The sequence below is a fragment of the Acinonyx jubatus genome, chromosome A2 (genome assembly GCF_027475565.1).
Source record: "Acinonyx jubatus isolate Ajub_Pintada_27869175 chromosome A2, VMU_Ajub_asm_v1.0, whole genome shotgun sequence".
NCBI lineage: Eukaryota > Metazoa > Chordata > Mammalia > Carnivora > Felidae > Acinonyx > Acinonyx jubatus.
The window spans coordinates 48,967,091-48,990,648 of NC_069383.1; the positions used below are offsets into that span (position 1 = coordinate 48,967,091).

General features: G+C 46.7%; 2 protein-coding genes across 3 annotated transcripts in view; one reads left to right on the top strand and one right to left on the bottom strand.

Moving 5' to 3' along the window:
* JAZF1 (JAZF zinc finger 1) overlaps nucleotides 1-17,598 on the top strand; it is a 332,500-nt gene extending 314,902 nt beyond the window's left edge. The window contains exons 4-5 of the mRNA XM_027075172.2: nucleotides 11,514-11,683; nucleotides 17,298-17,598. Coding sequence (XP_026930973.1) covers nucleotides 11,514-11,683; nucleotides 17,298-17,474 — 347 coding nt within the window. The 3' untranslated portion in view covers nucleotides 17,475-17,598. The remainder of the gene's footprint in view (nucleotides 1-11,513; nucleotides 11,684-17,297) is intronic.
* Nucleotides 17,599-20,838: 3,240 nt separating this feature from the next.
* Nucleotides 20,839-23,558, bottom strand: part of TAX1BP1 (Tax1 binding protein 1) — an 87,421-nt gene continuing 84,701 nt past the window's right edge. For both annotated transcript variants that reach the window (XM_027075171.2, XM_027075170.2), the window contains exons 17-18: nucleotides 21,947-22,029; nucleotides 20,839-21,333 (exon numbers count right to left, since the gene is read on the bottom strand). In XM_027075171.2, the coding sequence (XP_026930972.1) occupies nucleotides 21,132-21,333; nucleotides 21,947-22,029 (285 nt within the window). In that variant the 3' untranslated portion in view covers nucleotides 20,839-21,131. The remainder of the gene's footprint in view (nucleotides 21,334-21,946; nucleotides 22,030-23,558) is intronic.

The window sequence follows — 23,558 nt, forward strand, 5'->3', positions numbered from 1 at the left end:
ACTTCTGCGGCTCCTGGGGTCTGTCAGTGACCCAAGATCTTCAAAAGCAGCTGAGCATCGTCCATTGGCCTGATGGACGTTTCAGTTTGTGAAGTCACATGTCTGCTCAGCCCGTGAAAACGCCAACAGCAGATAGTTGTTGCTAAATGGCGGGTACTGGTTGAAGCACCTATGTGTGTATTAATTCATTTAGCCCTCTGCCGTGGGTGCTGTGCCCAGGAGGACCTGAGTGAATGGCCCAAGGTCATCTAGTGAGTCACTGAAGGAGCCAGCGCCGGGACGCACACTGTCGGGCTCCACGGTGTCCTCTTGTGACCCTGTGAGATATTGCCAAAGAAATAGAAATAAAAAGCAAAGTGCCATGGGGGGAGGGGGAGTCACTCCATGGCGCCCCGCCCCCGGGCGTAGGAAAAGCCTGGTAAATCAGCTCGTAGGGAGTGGGTGGAGCTATGGGCGGAGCTAGGAACAGACAAGGCCACGTTGTCTGCTTCTCACCTGAGCCTTTATTATCATGTCCTATCATGTCCGGAGTGGAAAAAGTCTGACTCGCTTTTATAACATGTCCAAAACGATCTCTTTGGCTGGGAAGTTCTTGCCCCTGCAGTTTCTCCCTCCCGATCGCTGTTGTCAAGGTTTGTCCCACGCGTAACGTTCCGCCGGATTTTAACGCGGCCCTGATGAGTCTGAAGCCGGCCTGATAGGGGCAGTATGTAAAAAAAACGACATCACTGGTGCTTTCAGGAAGCTGCCTTGTTACGAAGCCAAATAGCCTTCCTAAAAATCAGAAGTACTCTCATAAAACTCGTTTTTCACGCGGCACAGGCTGTAGTTTCCACATGGGACGAAGTGTGAAACTGAGCTTTTATGGGAGATCTCGGAGATTTGTGTGAACTTTCAGTGACTCCCATGACATTATTCCCCAGAGGAATAACTTATTTTCTGCGGTGGTGCGTTTCCCTGTCATCGGCTGTGTCTGGAAAGAGACCGTTACTCCGGTGCAGTGGAAACTGGTTCCTGCGGGCAGACCCTAATTATTTCTCAGCTCAGTGATTGCAGGCTTTTCCTCAGTATCCGTCATCCTCTCCTTCCCAACCCTCTTCTTCGAGCCGTCTCTCGGCACAAAAACACTCACCCCGTCTGTAGGTGTGCGCTCTGTGAACACAGCACACCGTATTTCGGAGCTCGAAGGCAAGACCCCACACCGATCGTCAGCTGTCGCAGGTGCCTGTACTGCACGGAGAGGCTGTGCTGGCTTCAAGAGATCCTCCCGCCCCTACTGTTTGCAGAGTTCTTGTTTTTATGTTTTGAATAATGTTTTTAATGTTTTTTTTTATTTTTGAGAGAAAGAAAGGGAGAAGGGGGAGGAGGGAGACAGAGTAGCTAAAGCAGGCTCAGTGCGTCTGCTGGCAGAGAGCCTGACGCAGGGCTCGAACGCACAAACCAGGAGAGCACGGCCTGAGCGGGAGTCAGACTCTTAACCAGCTGCGCCACCCAGGGACCCCCAGAGTTCATGTTTTTAGAAGCAGGTCATTTCCCCAGCGGAGGAGTCCGAGGTGTGAGGACAGACCACCGGGGTGCCCGCATCCTCACTGCACGCCTCGAGGGCAGAGAGTCTGTCTTTTTCATCCCCGGGTCTCCAGTACGGTGAACCAATTAACAAAACTCAGTTCAGCGGTCTTATCCCAAATCAGCGTTTTATTTTTTTCCCCCCGACAGCATTAGAAATCAGTACCTGGATCCATTGTATTGGAAATGCAAAGTACGGGTATTTTTGTCTGTGCGTTTTAGGCAGATGACTGTAACCAGGTGATTTCTTGTTAGGCTTTGTCTAGCCTATGTCATTTCTTTCAAATTGAGACTTTTTAAAAGTTTATTTATTTTTGAGAGAGAGAGTATGAGCAAGCATGAGTGCGGGAGGGGCAAAGAGAAGGTAGACACAGAATCCAAAGCAGGCTCCGGGTTCCGAGCTGTCAGCCCAGAGCCTGACGCGGGGCTCGAACCCACGGACCGTGAGATCATGACCTGAGCCGAAGCCAGACGCTTCACCGCCTGAGCCACCCAGGCGCCCAAGTCTAGACAATTTTAATTACTGATTAAAATAATAATTCCAGCTAGTGCTAATATGTACACGACTATGTGCCAGAAATTAATCTGATCACCTTATCCACGCTGAACCGTACGGTCTTCCCGGTAGCTGTGTGAGGTCAACCCTAGTGTTGTTTCAGTTTCACCGATAACAGAAAGGAGGTAGAGAGAGGTGAAATAAGGCTAGCGACGGCAGAGCCAGAATCCTAATGCGGGCAGCCTGCTCCCAAGCCCCTGAGCCACCTGCCTTCCCACACAGCCTCTGCACAGGGTTGGGTGTGGTCTTGCAGCCGTGCTCATCAGGGTTAACTGGAGGATGTGCGTCTCGCAGATCCCCAGATCCAAGGTCATCCCTAATGTCGTCATCATGCATCCTTTCGTTATGTCATGCACAGATGGCGTATTTTAAAGAAGCATAACCACGAAGTACGAGATGTGCACATTACGCACACAGCAAATGTTCTTCCGGTGCAGGGGTCTCTCCTGTGGATTTCGTTCATTTTACAAAGACGAGCTAAGGCGCCCTGAGGCCAGGCGCTGTGCTCGGTGCTGGGGATGCTGCGGGGAATAAGGAGAACTTCCCCTGTGACGGTGATTTCCCAGTGAGCCGATCAGGGTGATGGGGAAGGCGGGTCTCCCCACTGCCCTTGGACACACTTAGGTCTCTCCTTCCTGAGTTTGGCTCCAGCTCCTTCCTGGTTCAGGGCAGTTGGGATTCTCTGGGTCTGGCCCAAACCATTGGCTCCAGAAGGCCCACTCACCACTCACAGGCCTGTGCTTGCTACCTGCCCTACTTAGCTTGGCTGATTTGAAACTCTGAGAACCCATTCTGTTCGGCAACCTGACGACAGACCGGGCAGAGTCCAGGGTACCGTGGGTGACCCTTCTTAGTTCAGCACAAGGTCTGTGAATGACTTGTGCCATTCTTTAGAACCGGACGCACCTACTCTGAAAACAGAGATTGTCCCTGAGAGCATTGACCAAGATCATGGTGGGACGCAGTCATAAAGGGTACCACAATCTTTTTCGTTTTGTGACGAACTGTCTTCCTACTTGGTGCCCATTGTATACACCTGTCACTTTCCTATTTCACCTGTTGGCCCCCCGTCTATGTGTGCCCTCCAGATGGTCCTGAGGTTGGCTTGCCAACAGCCCACGTTCTCAGGTAGATTGTAGGTTCCTGCCAGCTGACGCAGTACCTTGGTGACGGTCGCCAAAAATGACCTTTCTCTTCTCTTTTAGCCTGTCTTACATCCTACTTAAATGTTGGTTAAAACTGTTTGGTGGTTTTCTAATCTGGATGAAATGGTTCTTGTAGTTAGAAGTGCTATCAACTGAGATGCTAATGGTCAAAAATAGCCTTAAGCTTGTTTTAGCGTGACACATAGTTAAGAACTGTATTTTAAATTGAGATGCACACCTGAGACAAGTTTTATGAAGACTTCTTAGACTCTGACACCTTCTATTCCATTCTGTCTTTATTTTATTTCTTTCATGCCCCACCAAATTGATTGTATGACCCGCTTCTGGGTCACAGTCTGCATTTTTGAAACACTACGACTCTGCATCGGGGGTAGGTCTCCCGAGCAGCCAATTGTCACAGAAAACTTTTAGGTTCAATCTCTGTGACTCTTGAGCAACCACTCGAAGGCTAAGGGAAAATAAGTCCTTTTACTCTCCCCCAAAGGTAAAAGAGTGGAATTCCTAATGGGATGCAGAAAGGCAGGGGGTGGGTATTGCTGAAATCTGGGCTGTACTGAAGAGACATTGCCATGTTTTCTTATGGTTGACACACAACGTTACGTTAGTTTCACATGTATGAGATGTCATTTCTCGGTGCCCATTTGTCCTGAAAAATAGCCAAGAGCTGGGGACAATAAAGGAGGAAACGGTATTTTGTTTTGGGGGGGCAGTTTCTTTCTCTCCAGCCAGCATGAAGAGCTGGGAGATTGGGGACCCAGAGAAGTATGCCCAGCTGGAGCCCTCAGTTGGCAAGGGGACCCCTCCAGGGTAGGAGAAGAAGTCCTTCGGATAATAAAGTTCCAAGCAGCTATGTAAGGTCATGATGAGGCATCGGGTTGCTCCTTGATATGGGAAGTCGTTAGAAGGTTTTAAAAGGCAAGTAAGATAATATATTCACTTTAAAAAACAATGTGTTTAATGGTTTTTTTTATTTTTGAAGGAGAGAGGGAGAGACAGAATGTGAGTGGAGGAGGGGCAGAGAGAGAGAGAGAGAGAGAGAGAGAGAGAGAGAGAGACGCAGAATCTGAAACAGGCTCCAGGTTCCCGGCTCCGAGCTGTCCGCACAGAGCCTGATGCAGGGCTCGAACTCATGAGTCTTGAGATCATGACCTGAGCCGACGTCGGATGTTTAACTGAGCCACCCAGGCGCCCCTCACTTTTTCTTTTTTTAAGACCGTAGGAGGTCAAGAGCTGTGTAATATGGGGTCCCCTTCTACTAGAGCCGGAGAATTATATTCCCTCATTAATTCATCCAACAAGCTCATGTCTTTGGCTCCTTAAGTGCAAGCACAGCACTGGGCACATTATCAAAGATAATGGCCAGGCACCTCCAAGTAAGTTAGAAAGTGTTGAGTCCTATGAGGGAAAGGTTGCTTCTGGCTTGGAGAGCCAGGACCATTTGCATAGTTAAGGACAGTTGGGGGAGAATGACATCCAGGAATAAACTGAGGCCAGGAGCAAGGAGGTCAAGAACCTTCGAGGCTCGGCACATAGTCCCCAGCCATTAGCGTGTCTTCCATGGTCATCATAATGTTGCCAATTCATTTAGACGATTGTTGCTGTAGCTTCTATAAATTGGGTCAGTACCAATTAAAGCTAATTTATAATGATAAATCTGTAAGGCAGGCGACTCTTTGCTAATGTATTTGCCAGAATTTGACACCCCAGGAGAGTTTTAATTTGCTGTCACTGCAGTTAGCACTTGTGCATGAATATTAATGATCCGCATTATAGGGAAAATGGGGTATGCTGGGTTTCTGGAAAAGGTTGACTTGTTTTCATCTATCTGTGTGTCAGTGTTTTATGTTTATGAATACAAGGAATGAGAACACTGTAGGTGCTCCAATGGAGAGCAGGCCATGCGCACAGGCTAAAGGGGTGAGCAAAGGACAGATGGGCAGAGGTTGGAGGGGAGTAGACAAGATTTGAAGTGGCTCCTGGGGCGAGTGACAGTGAGCTTGCCAGAGGCACTCAGCAGGGCTCCTGGGCAGTGATGTGGGTCCAGGTGGGTGAATCTGCATGTGTGTGTGTGTGTGTGTGTGTGTGTGTGCGTGTGTGCGCGTGTGCGCGCGCGCGCACGCGCAGAGGCTCTGGACCACCTTGCTTTCTCATGTGATGCATGAGAAAGGCTCTGGTTTTTACTTCCTTTGCCAACCACCAGTAGGATCTTTCTGGCAATCCTGCAGAATGGTAATTGCCTGATCACGAAACCCTCTCTGCTAGGTTGTGCTCCTCCCCAAACTGAGACGCCAAAATGGGGTGCTCGGGGTTGCCTCTCTTGGCTGCTGTCCTGCCCACCGCAGGCCCCGCGTGGGGATTGTGCAGTGTGGATGGTGGCGATAGAAAAGTCAGCCCGAGGCAGACCACTGGCAGCCAGTGTTTATGTGGGCAGGGCGCGGTGAAATGACATTTTCTTGGAGAAACTCTCACATTGACCGGTGGCATTTTAAAAGTCATAGTATCTAAGACAAAGGAGACTCTGAAAAACCAGCTCATGTAGCTGCTCTTTGGAAGACTGGACTGTGACCGCCCTGGGAGGGCAGGGTTGAAACCGCTTGGTGTTCGAGCCCAGTGCTTCCCACACACTCCCGTGTGCACCCCACGAGCGGCTGTGACTCCACACGACGACGCGTCCCCTTTCCTTTCTCTCCGTTCTCTCCAGGGCCTTGTTTTGTGTGTCACGTCTTTATCCGTCACGCAGGGGATGTTCAATTTGAAAAGAAAGGAGCACGAGGTTTGGGACCAAGTACCCTCGCACCCGTCCAGTCTGCCTGTTTCTGGCCAGGTGACCTTCGGCACATCCGTCACTTCCTGAACCCCCCGCTCTCCCCTCTGTTAAATTGGGGCAATAGAAGGTTGGTTACGGGACAAGCACCAGGCACACAGGAGGCACCCAAACCCTAAGCAGCAGGAGCAGCTCCCCACTCCTTCTGGTTCCAGAACGACGCGTGTAGAAACAAAACCTGCTCATTCTTGGCTGCGATTCTCATTAAGAAGTCCAAGTAAACACAGAGAGGTTTAGGCATGGGGTGGGGGGGGGGGGAAGCGCCAGAATTTGGGGAGCAAATGACTGAAAGCAAAAGGAGGCCAACAGAAAGCAGGCATTGTTACTGTGTCATAAATGCCTCCCCAAAATCTTCCCTTGCAGCCCACCGGTGGACTGAAATGAACAGGCCGTGTTAGGACAGGCCCTCCGCGCCATGGAGTGTTGTAGCCAGAGGACCTGCAAAGGCAGTGACCATCGTAACAGAGAGGTGGCTGGGCTAGCGTCCGCCAGAGTGCTCAGCAGCCTGTCTTTCGTTCTCGGGCTCCCTTTTGAGATGCAGATCTGGGAGTATGTACTCTCTTCTAATAGGGAACAACGGGTTCGTCACGTTTGGACACCTGATCAGGCCAACCGATGTTTGTTTCAAAATGCAGGGGAAATGTCTCCGAGAGGGTTCTCCTGCGCTGTTTCCCAGGTAGCACAACCCCCAGGGCACGGGGGCGCCACGACTGGGATCCGTCAAACCCGCTGGCAGTTTTCGCCTGTTCTTCTTAATTAGGGTCCGTAAGCTTTCGCTCTGTTTTGTCAGAAAGCCTTCCTCGGGGCCCTCTAAGCATGAAGTTGACGAGGGGCTGTCCGTTCGTGGCCGGCGTTTTCCTGTTTTGTGTCTGAGCACCTCGCCCCTTTCAACGGGCCCTTGGGAGGATCTGGGGCTGCCCTGTAGAAAGGAGAGAGTGAGAGTGGGGAGAAGAAAGGAAGATGAAGACGAAAGGGAGAACCATAACCTTTTGCCGCTTACGATCCTTGGCCAGGTAGCGCTGAGAAGGCAAGCCCTCCGCACAGACCGCCGTGGGCCAGCTGAGTGTGGGGTGCAGTGGCTCGTAAGTTCCAGGATTCTGATTCCATGACCCAGTGTCCCCCAGCAGAACTTGATTGATTGACTCATTGATTGAGACAGCATGAGCGGAGGAGGGATAGAGGGACACACACAGAGTCCGAAGCAGGCTCCAGGCCCCGAGCTGTCAGCACAGAGCCCGATGCGGGGATCGAACCCATGGACCGTGAGACCATGACCTGAGCCGAAGTCGGACGCCTAACCGACTGAGCCGCCCAGGCGCCCCTCTATTATGATACATTTACTTTTTCTTTTATCCTCATCCTTTGATTTGCGTATGTTTGTACAGTAACGTGTTCGTGCACACATGCCTTTTCCAATAAATACATTCCCACATGCTCATACTCAACAAGGTTTAATTGATCGGATGTAGGACCAAATTGTCGGGCGGCCCCTGCTGGGAGAACCAGCTTTGCCACGCCCCACTTCCCATAACGGGCGGGGCAACTTGGGCAATGGTCTGGAAGCTACCAGGAACTCATGAAGTTCGTTTTGAAAATCGCAGATGCAGCACACATGACAAATGAACCGCCCTGGGGCTTATTTTTTCTCCATGCAAAGACGCGAGGAAATGAATACAGCACAAGAGAGAGGGGCTTGGCCCAAATGTTTTCGTAACTCCGGAGGTAACTTTACTTTCGGGTTCGCTCTTCCTAGGGCGCAAAGATGTTCAAGAGCAGACGAAGGGCGGTGGCCGTTTGCGGATGTTTTCTGCAGGACACCCCGGGCCCTGCTGGCACGTCTTCCAGATGTCAGCACCAGGCGGGTGCTGGCACGTGCGTGCGTGTGGCCTGGGAGCAGAGCGCGCCTGTCCCCACCTGCCGCAGGTCCCCTGGCCGCAGAATGAAAGACGGCCAGCAGCTGAGGACCAGGCCTCGCCTTCCAGCTGCTCACAGCTCTGTTGGACGACAGGGTGGCATTTCGGGTACAGTTAAGATAAGCAACAGAGCCCCCCCCCCCCCCCCCGACACACACACACACTTCTGTACCCTCAAGAGCGAGGGAACGGTGGGCGAAATGAGGAACCTGTTTTTATAATGTTTTACTTGTTTATGTACCAAATACTCCTTTAATGTTTATCCTGCGCCAGGCGTTGTTCTCGGTGTATTGTTTTAAATTTAAAAAAAAAACAACTCTTTTTTAACATTTACTTATTTTTGAGAGAGAGAGAGAGCATGCGAGCGCATGGGTGGGGGAGGGCCAGAGAGAGCGAGGGAAACAGAATCCAAAACAGGCTCCAGGCTCCGAGCTGTCAGCACAGAGCCCGACGCGGGGCTTGAACTCACAAACTGTGAGATCGTGACCTGAGCCGAAGTCGGCCGCTTAACTGACTGAGCCACCAGGCGCCCCACCGGTATATTGTTTTGAAAAACAGGAACTCAGCTATGCTTCACGCAGCCTTACGGGCTGGTTAGTAGCATTAGCCCATTTTACAGGTAAGGAGTCTAAAAGATCAGAGAGGTGATGTCACTTGCCCGGGGCCACACAGCTTGTCAGTGGCCGACCAGGGCTCACACAAGCCCCCAGACCTGGGCTCACAGACCTCCCTGTAGATGGGGAGGTGCTTAGCTCTGCCCACACTGAGAAGTCCACACAATGCGCTTGTCTTTCTAGTGGAGATTCCCATGTCTTTCAGAATTATCTTAGTTTTTGCTTGATTTCACAACAGGCCTTTCTAAACGTATCATATGCAACGTGTTCATGTAACGTTATCACAAAAATGATGTTACGTTGTCTTCCACGTTTTTGAGCACTTACTATGTGCAGACATTCTGTAGGCGTTAATTCTAATCCTTAAACTGCAGGGAAGAGATTTGTGTCCCTTTCACAGAAGAGAAAGCGGAAGCCAGTAGCTTGTCACTCAGCTGACATGCCCAGCCAAGACGTGCACTGATGTCTGTTACAGGATAGAATTCAGTGTAAACAGGTGCTTCTTGATCCCCTACCAAGGGAGCCGGTTAATTTCGCAGAGGGCCCCAGCGGTCCCTGTGGTGAACTGGTGCGTTGCCAGGGGGTGGGGGGGTGGGCAGTTAGCCAGGGACAGTGCCCCTTCACGCCTGTCATCCGGGGCTGGCGTTTCCCCTCACAGGCGCCCCAGCTCGGATGATGAATTGTGTGGTCCCCCTACCTGCAGGATGCCGCGTGGTTTCCAGGCGACTGTGTCCCCAGCCTCCACCCCTCAGGGGCTGGCTCCCTTTGATCCAGGGGAGTCTTGAAGTTTTCTCTTCTGCTGGGCTTCATTAAGCCCTCAGTTGGTCTGAGGTTCCCCCCCCCCCCAGTTGTAAATGTCGCATGGTTCTTGGTATTCAGGTTAACAAATTAGCCCAATTAGATGGGTAAATTAGTCATTCGAACTTTCCGAAGGCCTGCTGGAGGAGCTTTGTGAAATAGCATTTATAGTTTTCTAACAAGCAATTTAAAGGACACCAGCATGTGGCATTTGTTTAAGAGTAAAACGTCCTAAACAATGCCCTACTTAAAAACAGATTTCAGAAGTTGCTCACAGACTCCGAAACACGGCGGAGTATATACCCCTGTGTTGTCGCGTAGAAGCATTTCCAAACGGGTCTCTTATTCCTGGGGGCTGCAGGCCAATACAGCAGGGTTACCGAAACCCAGAGTTATTTCAACCCAGCTGAAAGCTGAATTCCAAACCTTTTGCCAAATTGATTTTTCTGTGCCAGCCGAGTTTCTAAATAGGCCTCAAAACAGACTGCTCTGGACTCCAGAGTGATAGATGATAAAGAACCAGCGAAAGGGAGTGCAGCTGGCAGTGGAGGCCGGGAGGCATGGTGGGGGAAAAAAGCAGTGTCCCTTAATAGCTCATTGAAAGCGCATAAGCTCTTGAACCCCACTGGACTCGGTTTCCTCCTGTTTCGAAAGCAACAGTCCTCTCCAGGGTTGAATGAGATAATGCATCGACCGTGCCTGAAACACAAGAGGCGCGCCATCAACCTGAAGTCCCTTCCTTCCTTCGTGGATCCTTTTAAGTGTTAGCTTCAGAGGCCGGCGTCCTTGTGCCTGGCTCAATTGGCTCTTCAAACAATCTTATTAATGCCTATTAAAATGAAACCCAATAAAAATGCCAATATTTGGTGTTGAAATAATTGATGTGGCAGAGACAGACCACGGAGCACCCAGGCAGGCCCCTGGTGCAATTTAGCCTCACACCTGGGGGATGAATTTCACAACTGTAATTGCTACCATATAATTCTTATTAATGTTGTGCTATAATTCCTATTTATTCCACGGGGCTTGTAAATGCATTAAGACTTGTCAACATATTATTTTACACTGTTTATGATCTTTAGAATTATGTCCTTCGGGGTTGTATTGTGCAAAAGCTCGACATAAATGGCTTTGGGCCTCATTAAAAAAAAAAGAGCAAAAAGCGGCTGCTTGTTGAAGTGGTTCTCCGTCCCCACCGTCCTGAACAGAAGTCTGGGAAGCACATTTTTGATTCAATTCCGAACAGAGCTCTTAACGTCAGGAACACAAGGGAGCCCCCTCCTCCCATCCGAGCAGTCTGACTGGGATGGGTGAGCCCGCCCTCACAGGCAATGCCGTGAAAAGACAGGTGTAGACAGGACCCTGGGGACAGGTGTGGTAGGGAGGTGTTTGGTCCTCCATGAGCTGCAACTTGTACTTGGACATGAGTTGGGTTTGGAGCTTCAGGTGTTTCTGGGTCCCCCCAGCCCCCCGCTCCCTAGCTTCTGGTAACCCCCTTTTAGGTCCAGATTTCCTCGTAGTCCTCTCAGTTTGAGCTGTAAAGGAAAAGATCTGAAATTAAGTCCCACTGAAGTGTAGCTAGCTATTCAGTGTCAAGTGTAACCCCCTCCCGCAGGTGCTTGCATTTACGAGGCTAATACGTGTGAACTTCTGGGGACAGAATTCTGTGCATTGGAACGTCAGACGTAGCCGGTGTGTACGTGTTCGGGCAGGGGTGTCTGCCGTGGCTGGGTGTCTTCGGCTTGGGCCTCAGAGCCTTCCCGGCACCTTTGGAGTCACGGACTGGCCTTCCAGGACGTCCCGGTCAAGTTCTTGCTCAGCTAATTGCCCGCCAGGTTCTTGCTCAGCTAATTGCCCGCCAGGAGTCGTTGGGTAGCTCTTAATCTGGTCTCTTAGTGGAAACGCAGGTCTCTCTGCCCCCAGGGCAGTCCCTTTGTGCCTGGAATGTTCTCCCAGGGCAGGAGGAGTGGCCCCCATGTGGTCACCCATTCCTCCCTGCCCTGCGGGTGGCAGGAGCAAACTGGAGGCAGCCCTAGGACCGCTGCTGACGGCTCTTGCGCTTGTCTGACCCTGCAGGCAGCGAGTACGACGAGGAGGAGGTCGACTACGAGGAGTCCGACAGCGATGAGTCCTGGACCACGGAGAGCGCCATAAGCTCCGAAGCCATCCTCAGCTCGATGTGCATGAACGGAGGGGAAGAGAAGCCTTTTGCCTGCCCGGTTCCTGGATGTAAAAAGAGATACAAGGTAAACGCGGTACCACCACCCCACCGGGCATGACTGCGTGGAAAAACAAGCCCCACGTCGGGTAGCAGCTCCTCCTTCCGAAGCGAGCGTGCAGCCCGGGCAGAGACGCCCCCCTCTCCCGTGCCGGCTGAGTGCCCGGTCCTCCCGGAGACATGTGCCTGGGCACATGCGGGCCCCTGGTCCCTGGCAGTTCGGTGGGGTTTCCCCTTTGCTCATCTACGCGGGAGCTGCAGGTCGAAAGAGGGGGTGTTTTTGGTAGGAGGATCGTGTTCCCGGTGGTCTTCAAACTCATGTCCTATCAGTCAGAATATCAAGTGTGTCACCTGTTTGCCAAGCACCTGCCTCAGTGGTTGGCTGTGCAGGTGGCTCTCCGCAGGCGGCCTTGACGTCTTAAAAGTAGTGGATGTGCTAGGGTATTTAGCTTTCGGGGAGGGAGCTCTTGCCCCCTCCCCCCCCCACCAGCCCCCCCTACTGGCAGGAAAGGCAGAAAAGGGGGCTTTGAAATCTTTCTCACCAATGGCCCACCTCAGTGCCCTCTCTATATAGATGATGTGGAACCCGTGTCTCCGAGAGCCTGGCTGGGTGTCATGAACAGCCTGGGGCACTAGATCTTCTGTTACGTAAACTCAAAGGGACAAAACAATGAGAAACACCCACAACATTCAGGTGTCAGTCCAGAGGGAGCCTTAAAAAACAATTTTTTTTTTTTTTAGGAAGGAAGAATATTTATTATATAAATATTAAAATCTATACATTCTTAGCTGATGATATATACTTGATTAAAAAGTCTTTTACTTTTCGGGGCGCCTGGGTGGCTCCGTCGGTTAAGTGTCTGACTTCAGCTCAGGTCACGATCTCACGGTTTATGAGTGCGAGCCCCACGTCGGGTTCTGTGCTGACCGTGTGGAGCCTGCTTGGGATTCTGTCTCCCTCTCTCTGCCCCTCTCCCCCTCAAAACTAAATAAACAAACACTTTAAAAAAAAAAAAACAACTGCAACACTTCTGCCAAGTGTCAGCAACTCTTTAAAATCCAGCTGTGAGACAGAAATACAAAAATCAGAAACATACTTGGTACATTTGACGATATGCGAATTTACCCATAGCTCAGCAGGTTGACCTTTTTTTTAATAAAAAGGCTTAAAAGATGTGCAACAGCATAAGCAGTTCTCACGTTGCTCTTAAATACGTCCCTGAACACTAAAAAAGAAAACGACTTCAGTGTTTTTTGTGCCAGCCACTATATAGAAGCATGCAACACAAATGAATCACAAGACTAAGTGGCCAAGGTTTCACCTATTTTATACTGTTAGCATTTTATCATGGAAAAGTCCAGATATGCTTTGTGTAAAATGAAAACGCCAAGGTGGAGGTGTGAGAATCTCCCATCAGGACAGGGGAGCTGTTGGGGTCAGAACATGACTCAGAGTTACAGACGCACGTTTTCTTTCTTTCTTTTTTTTTTTTTTTTTTAATTTTTTTGTTAGCGTTTATTTATTTTTTTGAGACCGCGAGCATGAACAGGGGAGGGTCAGAGAAAGAGGGGGACACAGAATCGGAAACAGGCTCCAGGCTCTGAGCTGTCAGCACAGAGCCCGACGCGGGGCTCGAACTCGCGGACCGCGAGATCATGACCTGAGCCGAAGTCGGACGCTTAACCGACTGAGCCATCCAGGCGCCCCTGGACACACATTTTCTACGTCAGAGGCATGGAAGGCAGAGTAGGAAAGGCAAGGAGGCTGTTACCTCGGGAGGCCAGAAAGCCGAGGGATTGTCAGGCCCATTTTTCCAGAGGGTAGCTCTTGCGTGGCAGAAAGAGAGTTTTCCTTCTCTGTTTATTTCAAAGTGGACAAAGCTAGACCGAGAATTCGCTCATTGATTCCTGCCTGCTTTCCAGATGCCCGTCTCTCCAGGCTTCCCTGCCCCCTTCATTCCTTCTCCACAGCCTCCCCCCGCCTCCCCACCTCACTTGTTTTCCTACCATTATTCTTTTGCTGTAATTTTTCTCTTGGGTTTCCAGCAATTTCTCCTGTAGTTGTCTGCATCTGGGTGGTTGGGGACTTGAGTGTTCTTTCTGCACGTAAGGCCAAAAGAAAATTGAGTGAAGCTTGGGCTGCGGAGGCTGCCTGACTCAGTACCTCCAGCTGACAGATGACCCCGGGTGGCAATTAGTGGTCCTGATTTCCATGAGGGAAGTGTGAGTTTCCTTTTCTGGGCCAGAATGCCAAGTAATACTACGTGGGCCAAGAACAAACACGTAACTACTTCTAACCGAGTGCTTGAGGAAGCGTGGTCATACTCCTTTCAAGCTTCGGTTTGACTCTTTCTGCTGGGAAGTTACTGGCCGCAGGGCAGTGGTGAGCTCTGGTGTAATTCCTGCCTCTTATTTACTGCGCGACGGTCGGATTGGGTATTGGCTTGAGGAAGGTTTAATGAGCGGCTGTGCTGTGGCGTCAGGCAGAATCCAGAAGTGGTGCCATCTTGTTGTTCATTCCCAGGGCTCTCTTCAGACTCGTCCGCTGTTGGCAGGGAGTCTCTAACCCGTTAGCCGCTTGGGCACCGACCCCAGATCAGGGCTTCTCGCCACTTCCCAGCATTTGCAGAACAGAGAGGTGACGTTCCTAACTTTCTAGACTTCATGCTGAGCTGGGCAAGGGAGAGGGGCCCGGCAGGACAGCCGAGTCTCCATGTTGTTTCCCGGATGAATCCCTTTGCCTGGGGTGCTCCCTTTCCCTCCTCTCTCCATCAGCACTTCTCATTTGAATTCCCCTCACTTCTCAAGGCACGGCTCAAATGCCACCTCCTCTGGGGGAGGCCGTACCAAGTTTCCCGGCCCTCATTCCCCAACTGAAGTTCGATCCCCTGACCTTTCCGCTCGCTCTGTTCATACCACTGGAGAGAGCACTTACTAGCTTTTCACCCCAAGGGTCCACACAGCTCATAGACCCTTCAGCATCGATCACAGGGCTTGGACAAGTAGATACTCTGAGGATAAAGGAGCAGAGGCAAAATGTATGGGGAAGAAGACAACGCCCCTCCCCGCCCCCAGCCAACCACCAGGACCCCAGAGCAGTAACGTGATTTTGGATTTGTCCCAGACACGTTTCAGGCCTGGAATAACTGATCCCATCCACCTTGGTGCAACCCACACTCTTCTTCTGACTGCAGGCAAGAGAGAGAGGACTCCCCAAGCTTGTAACTGGGAATGGCTTTAAAAGATGGGCTGTGGTGCTTTGAGGTTTTTTTGCCTTTGATAAGTTTAAATATTAGAGTTGTTAGAATTAAGGGTATTTTTAAGAAATAGGCAACAGAACAAGCTGTCCCCTGCACTTTCTCTGGAAGGGTCCCTCTGCTACATGGAGAACTTTAGTGGTTTCAGCATCGTGAAGAAAGCGTGAAGGCGGCCTCTAATGTCCAGATACACAGCCAGGCAGGTGTGAGCTCGAGGTTTCCGGGAAGGCCACATCAGCCCTTCTCTCCCTCAGCGGATCTAAATCTCCTTCCCTCTCCTAACTGTCCCATCAGAAGCCCTGGTGGGGGTATAACAGGCAACCTTTCCAGAAAGCAACTTGGCAGTAAATAATCAGAACTTCAAAAAAAAAAAAAAGAAAGAAAGAAAGAAAGAGAAAAAGAAAAAAAAAGTCCATGTTCTTAGCTCCATAGTCTCCTAGAAATGCATCCCAAGCACATCGTCAGGGATGCAGAGATTGATATACAAGGATGTTCATCACACTATGACAGCACAAATTTAGGAAACACTAAATTTCTAACAGTAGGGCAATGGAATAAAATGATGCCCTCAAAATCCTTCTTTCAAAAAAAATACATAATGATGGGAGACTCCAATCTCCTATGATAGATCTCTCATGGGGAAAATGCTGGAAGGAGGTAGCTCAGATGTTCAATAGTGATTAACCTGTTCTTTTTTTATTTCCTTTGCATTTTCTACATTTGTACAATTACCTACCCTCGACACAGATTGCTTTAATAAAGGGACTTTAAAGATGTGACTCCCACCTGACTCATCCTGGACGTTGTATTTGCGGCCATGCGGAGTCCAGTGGGGGAGTGATTTCCGTTTCAGCTCTCAGGCTGGTTGGTGTCACCACGCTGCTACAGGTGGCTTTACTTTCCACTCTAACATCACCACCCCCTCCAACCCCAGCTCGTTTAATTTTTCTTCCTTATCAAATCCCCAAGTGATTTCATCCTCTCCTTTATGTAGAGTATCAAGGCCTGCGGGGAACTGAAAGTTAGTTTTTATATCAAGGGCACATGTCACATATTGTATTTATTCGGGACTGAGTACCGTCAGGCTCTGAACACAGCCAACTGATTGCTGTTTGGCACCCCTGGGTTCAACTAAGTCAAGCAGGATAACGTGCATTATGGATCTCTAAGAGGGGAATGTAAATAGTAATAATCATCACTGAACCCATTTTAACGGCAACTCAACTTACTCCAGAATAGTGAACCACGTTCTAACAAATTCGCCATTCACAGATGCTTATGGAGCATCTACTACGGGCCAGGCACTGTCCTAGATGCCCATGGAACAGCAGGCCGTCCCTGTACCTGGGAGCTCAGGAAGGGCATCTTATGAGTAAAGTTCAAGACTGCTATGTTGGAATCCGAGCTGGGTTTAGGACTAGGCTCAGTGGAATCAGATTCATGTGATACTTTAGGGAACGGCCCACTCTTCTGACGACCTGTTCTCCCGTCTTTGTTTCAAGCTCGCTCTTGTGTCCTCCCTTACTCCCAAATCTGGCAGTAGCAGACCTGGGAGTTGAGAACCTATGCTCTAATATCACCTAATCATCTAATTTTTTTAGGCCATTTATTTTTACTTAAATCTTTCATCACTCAATGCCCGTTTTCTCACCACTTAATTGGGATTGAGCAATAGTAAATTAAGTCCGTAGAGTGATTCAAAGCATGGAATCTTAGTAGAAATCCAGAATGTGCACGCCAGCTTGAACTTTGGAACTCTTACATTGTTGAGACTTCCATAACCTATGTTTGGAATGCAGCACATAAATGTTCAGTCTGTCCACGGGTGCTTATTTAACACACACAACTGTGTCCCGGCATGATTTGGGGCAAGATTTGTGGCAGAGACCCTGCCTTAATGCAAAGTAGAAAATGGACGAAAATTCCAGGTAAGGTAGGTTATTCCAGCCGTCTGGAAGCAAAACACTGAGGTGAGTTTCCGCATCAGGGATTTATATAGATCTTGAACTCTACTGCCCTGTGTCTTCTTTCGAAAGACAGTTTTTTGGTCATCCTGAGGCTATGTTTAGATGACTGTTTGTTGTTAACGCTCTTCCAAATGGAAAAAATGATCCAGAAAGGAAGTACAGTTCTAGGCAGAGGAACTCACTGTGCTTCCTTCTACAGTCTCGAATACATAGTCTATGTAAAATTTGTCAGAGTAAATGACCCACTCTGCACGGCCCACGATCACATCAGGCTGCTGGCACTAGAGCTCAGGCAAAGCCTACCCTGTACACACCTGCCATCCAGGAGACGTCCATTGTAATCCAGACCCACACCGAGGTTTTCCCCAGTCTGACATCTTGGTTGCATCTAATCGGTGACGTTTTGTCTTCTCCACAGAATGTGAATGGCATAAAGTACCATGCTAAGAATGGTCACAGAACACAGATCCGCGTCCGCAAACCATTCAAATGTCGTTGTGGTAAGAGTTACAAGACAGCTCAGGGCCTGCGGCACCACACAATCAATTTCCACCCCCCGGTGTCGGCTGAGATTATCAGGAAGATGCAGCAATAACATGCTGGTCCCCAACTGTGCCAAGAAACCCTCACCAGCAGTTGCTGATTTTGAAAACAGCCACCTTTTTGCAGGGGAAGCATTCAGCAACCCTTTAAAGAATTAAATGCATGCTTTAAAACTTTTCTGTAATTTTGGAATGATGTATCTTTGTAGAGTTAATGATTTTGTACATTTGCACATGTCATCATCATACCCATTTTCATTACTTTGATATAAGGTGCTAAACAGAAAAAGCTCTAGGTTCTTCAGCACATTTCCCCCAAAAGAAAATAAGATTGAGGGCATGTTGCATATTATTAGGTTGTATTGCAGTGATATCAACTGGGGGGAGGAGGGGCTGGCACTGAGATTTTTTTTTCCCCCAAGATTGTAATGTGATTGAAGTTTTTCAACACATCAACTCACTATGTTCAAAACCAAAATAATACCTTCATTATTAGACTGGTTACCATGCCTTACATAATGGAGTTAGTATTTGTGAGTAGAAAGACTTTAGGTAATGGAAATATAAATAAGAATGTTTAACATAATATGCTAAAAGTATTTTCATATTTAAATAACATACGTAAAAGGTGTGCTTTCTGTGTTTTATATTATCTTGCAAATCCTTCTGCCCCTTAAAAAGCTGAAAATCTTGCCATCTGACTTACCAGTCATTTGTGTTATAAATGGCATTTTTGTACAAAATAGTCTATTCAGTTCACTCATTAATTTCACACACATTCATGGAGTGCCTGCTGGGTGCAAGGGATTCAGTTAATGCCTGTTGATATTTGTGGACCAAGATACCAGTTTAGTGAAATACTTTTCCCTGAAATCTGTTAGAAAACACTTTGAAATACTTAAGTGCAAATTTTGTGTGTGTGAAACTTAGTTCTATCTTCATCTTTAGGTGAAGTTTTAAAGCACTTTGTAGTTCTCTATTGCCAACAGATTTAATGTTTTATGTGTTGCCAATTCTTGCAACCACTGCCCTAACAAACCTATGGGTTGCAAATAAGAAAATTACAAGCACGTTTCAAAGAGAACATTTTTGGTAAGATCCCCCCACGCCACCCCCCAACTGCCTCTTCTTCACGCTCATTGTGTTTTTCGACTTTTTTTTTGAAGGCACTTTTCCCATCACATTGTAGAGGTCTGTGTTCCCATTGGCAACGTCTGTTTAGCTTTATAAAACATTTTGCCGAAACACGAAATTGAGCCTTATTGACAATTAAGTGCTTCTTGTGGCAGGTGGTCAGAGAGTGACTAATATGACCCATTAGAGTGACCTACGTCTGGACCATTCCTGAAGTTTTTCTCACCAACAATACCATCATGCCTTGAGTGTTCTTTTCTCCCAAGTGCTATTCCTTAAACATGCAAGAGTTTACCAACTGCCTCATTATGCAATAAAAATTGCTCTGAGATGGCTAACTGCCCACAAAACTGGTGAAAAGCAAACTCGAACTGCTTACAAAATAACTTTCCATGTTCCCATTTGATGAAAGTCTTACAGCTGGGAAGCAGGTGTCCCTCCTCAATTCTTCACACAGTCTGAAAGGATGACTGGCCAGATGGGTAAGCTTCTATATTCTTCAGTTGTCAATCCCTCATAATGAGGGATTTTAAAGTATTTCTAAAGACACTGCCCTCGAAAAATTTCCTCAGATCTCTGAAGAGTGGTCTTGGTCCTGAATATACAGTGTTCTAGGTTGAAAAAGGGTGATCCAGACAATGAGAAGCAACTAGTTGGTGCATAAGAAGGCCCTGCTTGGATACTTCATATCTACCTATAATTGACCAAAATTTTTTTAGGTCAGCAATCATTATTTAGCTTTGCTCCTTCTAGTGCAAGAAATGTAGGCTGGATCAGTAGTTCAACAGCTAAACAGTCATAAAATAGTCATTGTGCATGTTAAATTTCTTTCAACTATAAAACAAATTCAATTTCTATTTACTTATTCCTTGTGACAGTATTACTAAACAGGTAAGGATGGGAATATTTTGTTATACCGTGTATAGTGAATGTATCGTACTGTGTCTGTGAAAACTGTGCTTTAAATTATATTTTCATATGTTTTGTTGGGGACAGAGCACATTAAGTTTGAAAGCAACAGAGGTTTGTTTTAGAACTGAAGGCAACTTAATCAAAATTGCTGTCAAGAAAAGCTGCTTATAAATGTAAATGAAATCATTTAAAATAAACTGCCTCTGACCCAAAACAAACAGGGCTCTGTATTTTCAGTAGTGTCCCTTACCACCCTAACACGGGGAGGATACTCGTAGGTTGGCTTGCTCCGTAACGAACGGACGCGGCGTGAGACTACCCCCACTGAACGTGTTTTACCCGCACGTCCGCCTCCCGGGAAGGTGAGCCGGGGGCGTCTCGGCTACTGCTGCCTTCTAGTCTGCCACAGCCCGTCTTGCCCTGCACTCACAATTCTTTTTCAAGGATTCCAACTTCGGCTTTCAGAAACCAACACAAGCAACACGATGTGAATGCAGTTCACACACAGCACACCGAAATGCCACCCCGCCGATTATAAGGTTAACATCCCAGCTACCTTGCTTAAGCTTAAACATTTTGATAACTACAAAAGAAGCAAAATCACAGTAAATTCTTACCATTCATATTTTAAGAGAAACACTGTTTGGAAACTTAACAGCCCAGACCAAAAAAGAAAAAAAGATGTTAATGATGTTTACACTTAATGAAAAGCTATCATAAATAAATTTGACAATGAAATTACACATCTCCAAAAATGTGTCCTCTTTAATGTTAATGAGAATACTACATAGAGACACAATGAACACATTGATTTGCATTTATACATCACATTTTCAATCACTTAGAATCTTCTTTCAAAATTCTCCTCCATCAGGAAAATGTGGAAAAGTTATGGATACACTTTCTGTGATTTTATGCCACAAACACCACTGTTTAGTAGATCCTTTCTATGAAACAGTTGTTATGAAACAACTGCACTGGTGTATTTGTTCCATTTTCCCATTAGACAGAAATACAACTTCAAGATGGCTTAAAAATAATCACTCAAGTCATTCTAAAATGTTTTGGTCATAAAATTAGCAAAATATGCCTTCTATTCCTAAAGCAAACATTTCAAATATCAAAAAGTATTTGCTATACTGCAAGCATGTGAGCTGATTCTACATGCAGCTCCATTTTTAAAGAAAGTTAAAAAAAATCCTTTCATGGGTTAAATTATGGAAGTTTCTGTATTCAAATAATTATTTTGCCACACTTATGATAAATTATTTTTATTACATAATATTTAGTAGTCATGCTCAATCAACAAGGTCAACAGAAACTTGTAAATATTATGCTAAGTCACACACTCCACATATATATTCAGTGTGGTAACATTAAAACAATCCATTTCCTTTATTCATATAGTTCTGCAAACTGGGGAATAAATAAAGATACAAACACAGAAAAAGTTTTCTTAAGCTGTAAGATTAACAGGGGTTACAATTATATTTATTGATAAGCTGAAGATTGACCCTAGTAACACAAAACTCCAAAGCAGCGCTTGTTCAGAAAAGTGTGGTAGAGGGTACGTGGAAGGGATACCTTGTGGTCTCCATAGTGGTCTATTGGAGGTGATTTTTTTAAATTCTTAAACTATATTGCTAACTCATAATAAAAAGTAACTAGTCAAAATTTAAAACATTCTGATCAAAATGGGTCTGCACGTGCCTTTCAAAGCCCTGCTGGTCATAGTCAGGAGGGAACTGCTCGCTGCACATTGGGCACACCTTCCAGTGACTTTCAACATGTTCTTCAAATTTGCTCTGATCATAGTTGGGAGGGAACATTAATTCACAGAGGGGACACTTCTTGTGAACATCAAAGCTTGAAGAAACAGAAAAATGAAAGAATTACTATTTCCAAAAAGTAAAATTTCTAAACAGCAATAGTCTTCAGGATAGATGTTATATTTATCTACGTAAGCCGATATTTCACACTAAACTTACCTTGAAAGTCTTCACTTCAGAAACCTCTGCTTCTAAACGCTTGCTATTGACAATTATGTAATAAACCACTGTTAAAGCCTCTCAATGGAGTTTTACAATTAGACTGACAAAAACTTTTCCATTAAAAGCCCCAAAATGCAATCACATTATGTAAAATGAAGCTTAGTGACAAGAATTCCTCAATTTTTAACAGAAAATGCCTTTTGTAAAACTCTAAAGATTAACAGAACTTATAATGTGCCTACAGTATTCATTCAGTTTGACCACTACGAGTATTCATGAGCACTGCTTCTTAAAGGATTGCATGCATCTGAATCACCAGGAAGGCATGTTAAAACACATACTCCTGGGGCCCACACCAAGAGTTTTGGGTTGAGAAGGTCCAGGTACAGCCCTGATCATATACATTTCTAACAAGTTTCTAGGGACCATACTTTGAGAACCACTCATCTACATAATCCAAGCTCTACACAAGGGAAAGGAAAAATTACCTGGAATCAAAGCAGAAGCCTGTTCCATGCCCACGTAAATGCTCACTTGGAGGATCGGGAGCAGTGGGCACATGTTCATCTTCCTAGGCAAAACATAATTTTGCAACTTTTGAGAAGAGAGAAACTGAATGCTCTTTAATTCAAGCACAGTACAAAGGAATCAAGATTATACTTTTCAAAATTTTACTTCCGTTACCAATTAGTTTTCACATAAAGGTTTAAAAGTCAATTTTAAAAGCATTCACCATGGGGCGCCTGGGTAGCTCAGTCGGTTAAGCATCCAACTTCAGCTTAGGTCATGATCTCACAACTTAGGTCATGATCTCACAGTTTGTGGGTTCGAGCCCTGCGTCGGGCTCTGTGCTGACAGCTTGGAGCCCGTTCAGATTCTGTGTCTCCCTCTCTCTCTGCCCCTTGCCCATGCCCGCCCCCCCCCCAATAAACATTAAAAGCATTCAGTATGGACTAAGTCTTCGTGAAATAAAAACAGTATTTAGTGGAAGAATGTACCACACCTGTATATAAAGTACGGATCCGTAAACTTTTTTAAACCTATTACGTGGAGGTAACCTTTTGACTTTTTATTGTTCCATACACGAGACTAGATCACCACTTTCATAAAAATTTTAAGATTGCTTTGTTTCCTATTATTCAATGAATTTGTAACCTACATCCCATCACATGATACACAGAAATTATCAAGGAAAACTAGTAAAATACGACTTTGCATGTGTATGTTCTTGGGGGCACACACACAGGCAAATCAAACTGGAAAACTATGATAAAGCAAAGAATGTACCAAACTACAGGCCTCATAACTCTGTTGTGAAAGAAGGAAATTCAGTATTAAGTGTCTGACAGATTGCCAAGGAAAATTGCTAAAAACCTGTAAATCTGAGTTTGAATCAAAGCAAATGCTGGCTTGGATTTCCATGCCCACATCCCTGTGGTCACTTTTTAGAGATCTGCATGAGCTACATCAACAGCTAAATATAGACTCATGTCACATCAAAAGCCAACCACATCGCCATAAAGTGCCCATGTGCTTTCTTCCTCTGAGCAGCTGTTGACTGCTCTCATGTCATGAACAATACGTAAACAGGTATACCAGGCACTGATGAAAGTCCTTATATTGCTGGGTAGTTATGCTTGTTCCAGAGCCACTACAAATGGGCTAAGCAATCGAGTCTGTCATGGGAAAAGGTACCAACAAAGTGTATACAGTGTGAAATTCTAAGGAAACAAAAGACATACTGAGTTCTTTCATCAGAAGTGGGAGGTAGGAGAGGTTACCTGGCTATTACTCTGATTATTGCTTCCGAAACAGTCCAAGAAAGGGTAAGGGAGATCTTTTTTTTTTTTTTTTCATATTCATCACATGAGAAAATATTTTTGTTTACATATGATTCCCTGTTAAATACTACACTATGTACATATTTTTTTCAGTGTGGTAACATTAAGATAATCCCTGTTTCCTTTATTCATAGTTTTCAAACTAGGAAATAGATACCAACACAGAAAAACAAGTTTTAATCTTCAGTAAGATTAAGAGGTTACATTTACTGATAAGCTGAAGATCGACCTTGACCCAAACTCAAAGTAGCTCTTGGTC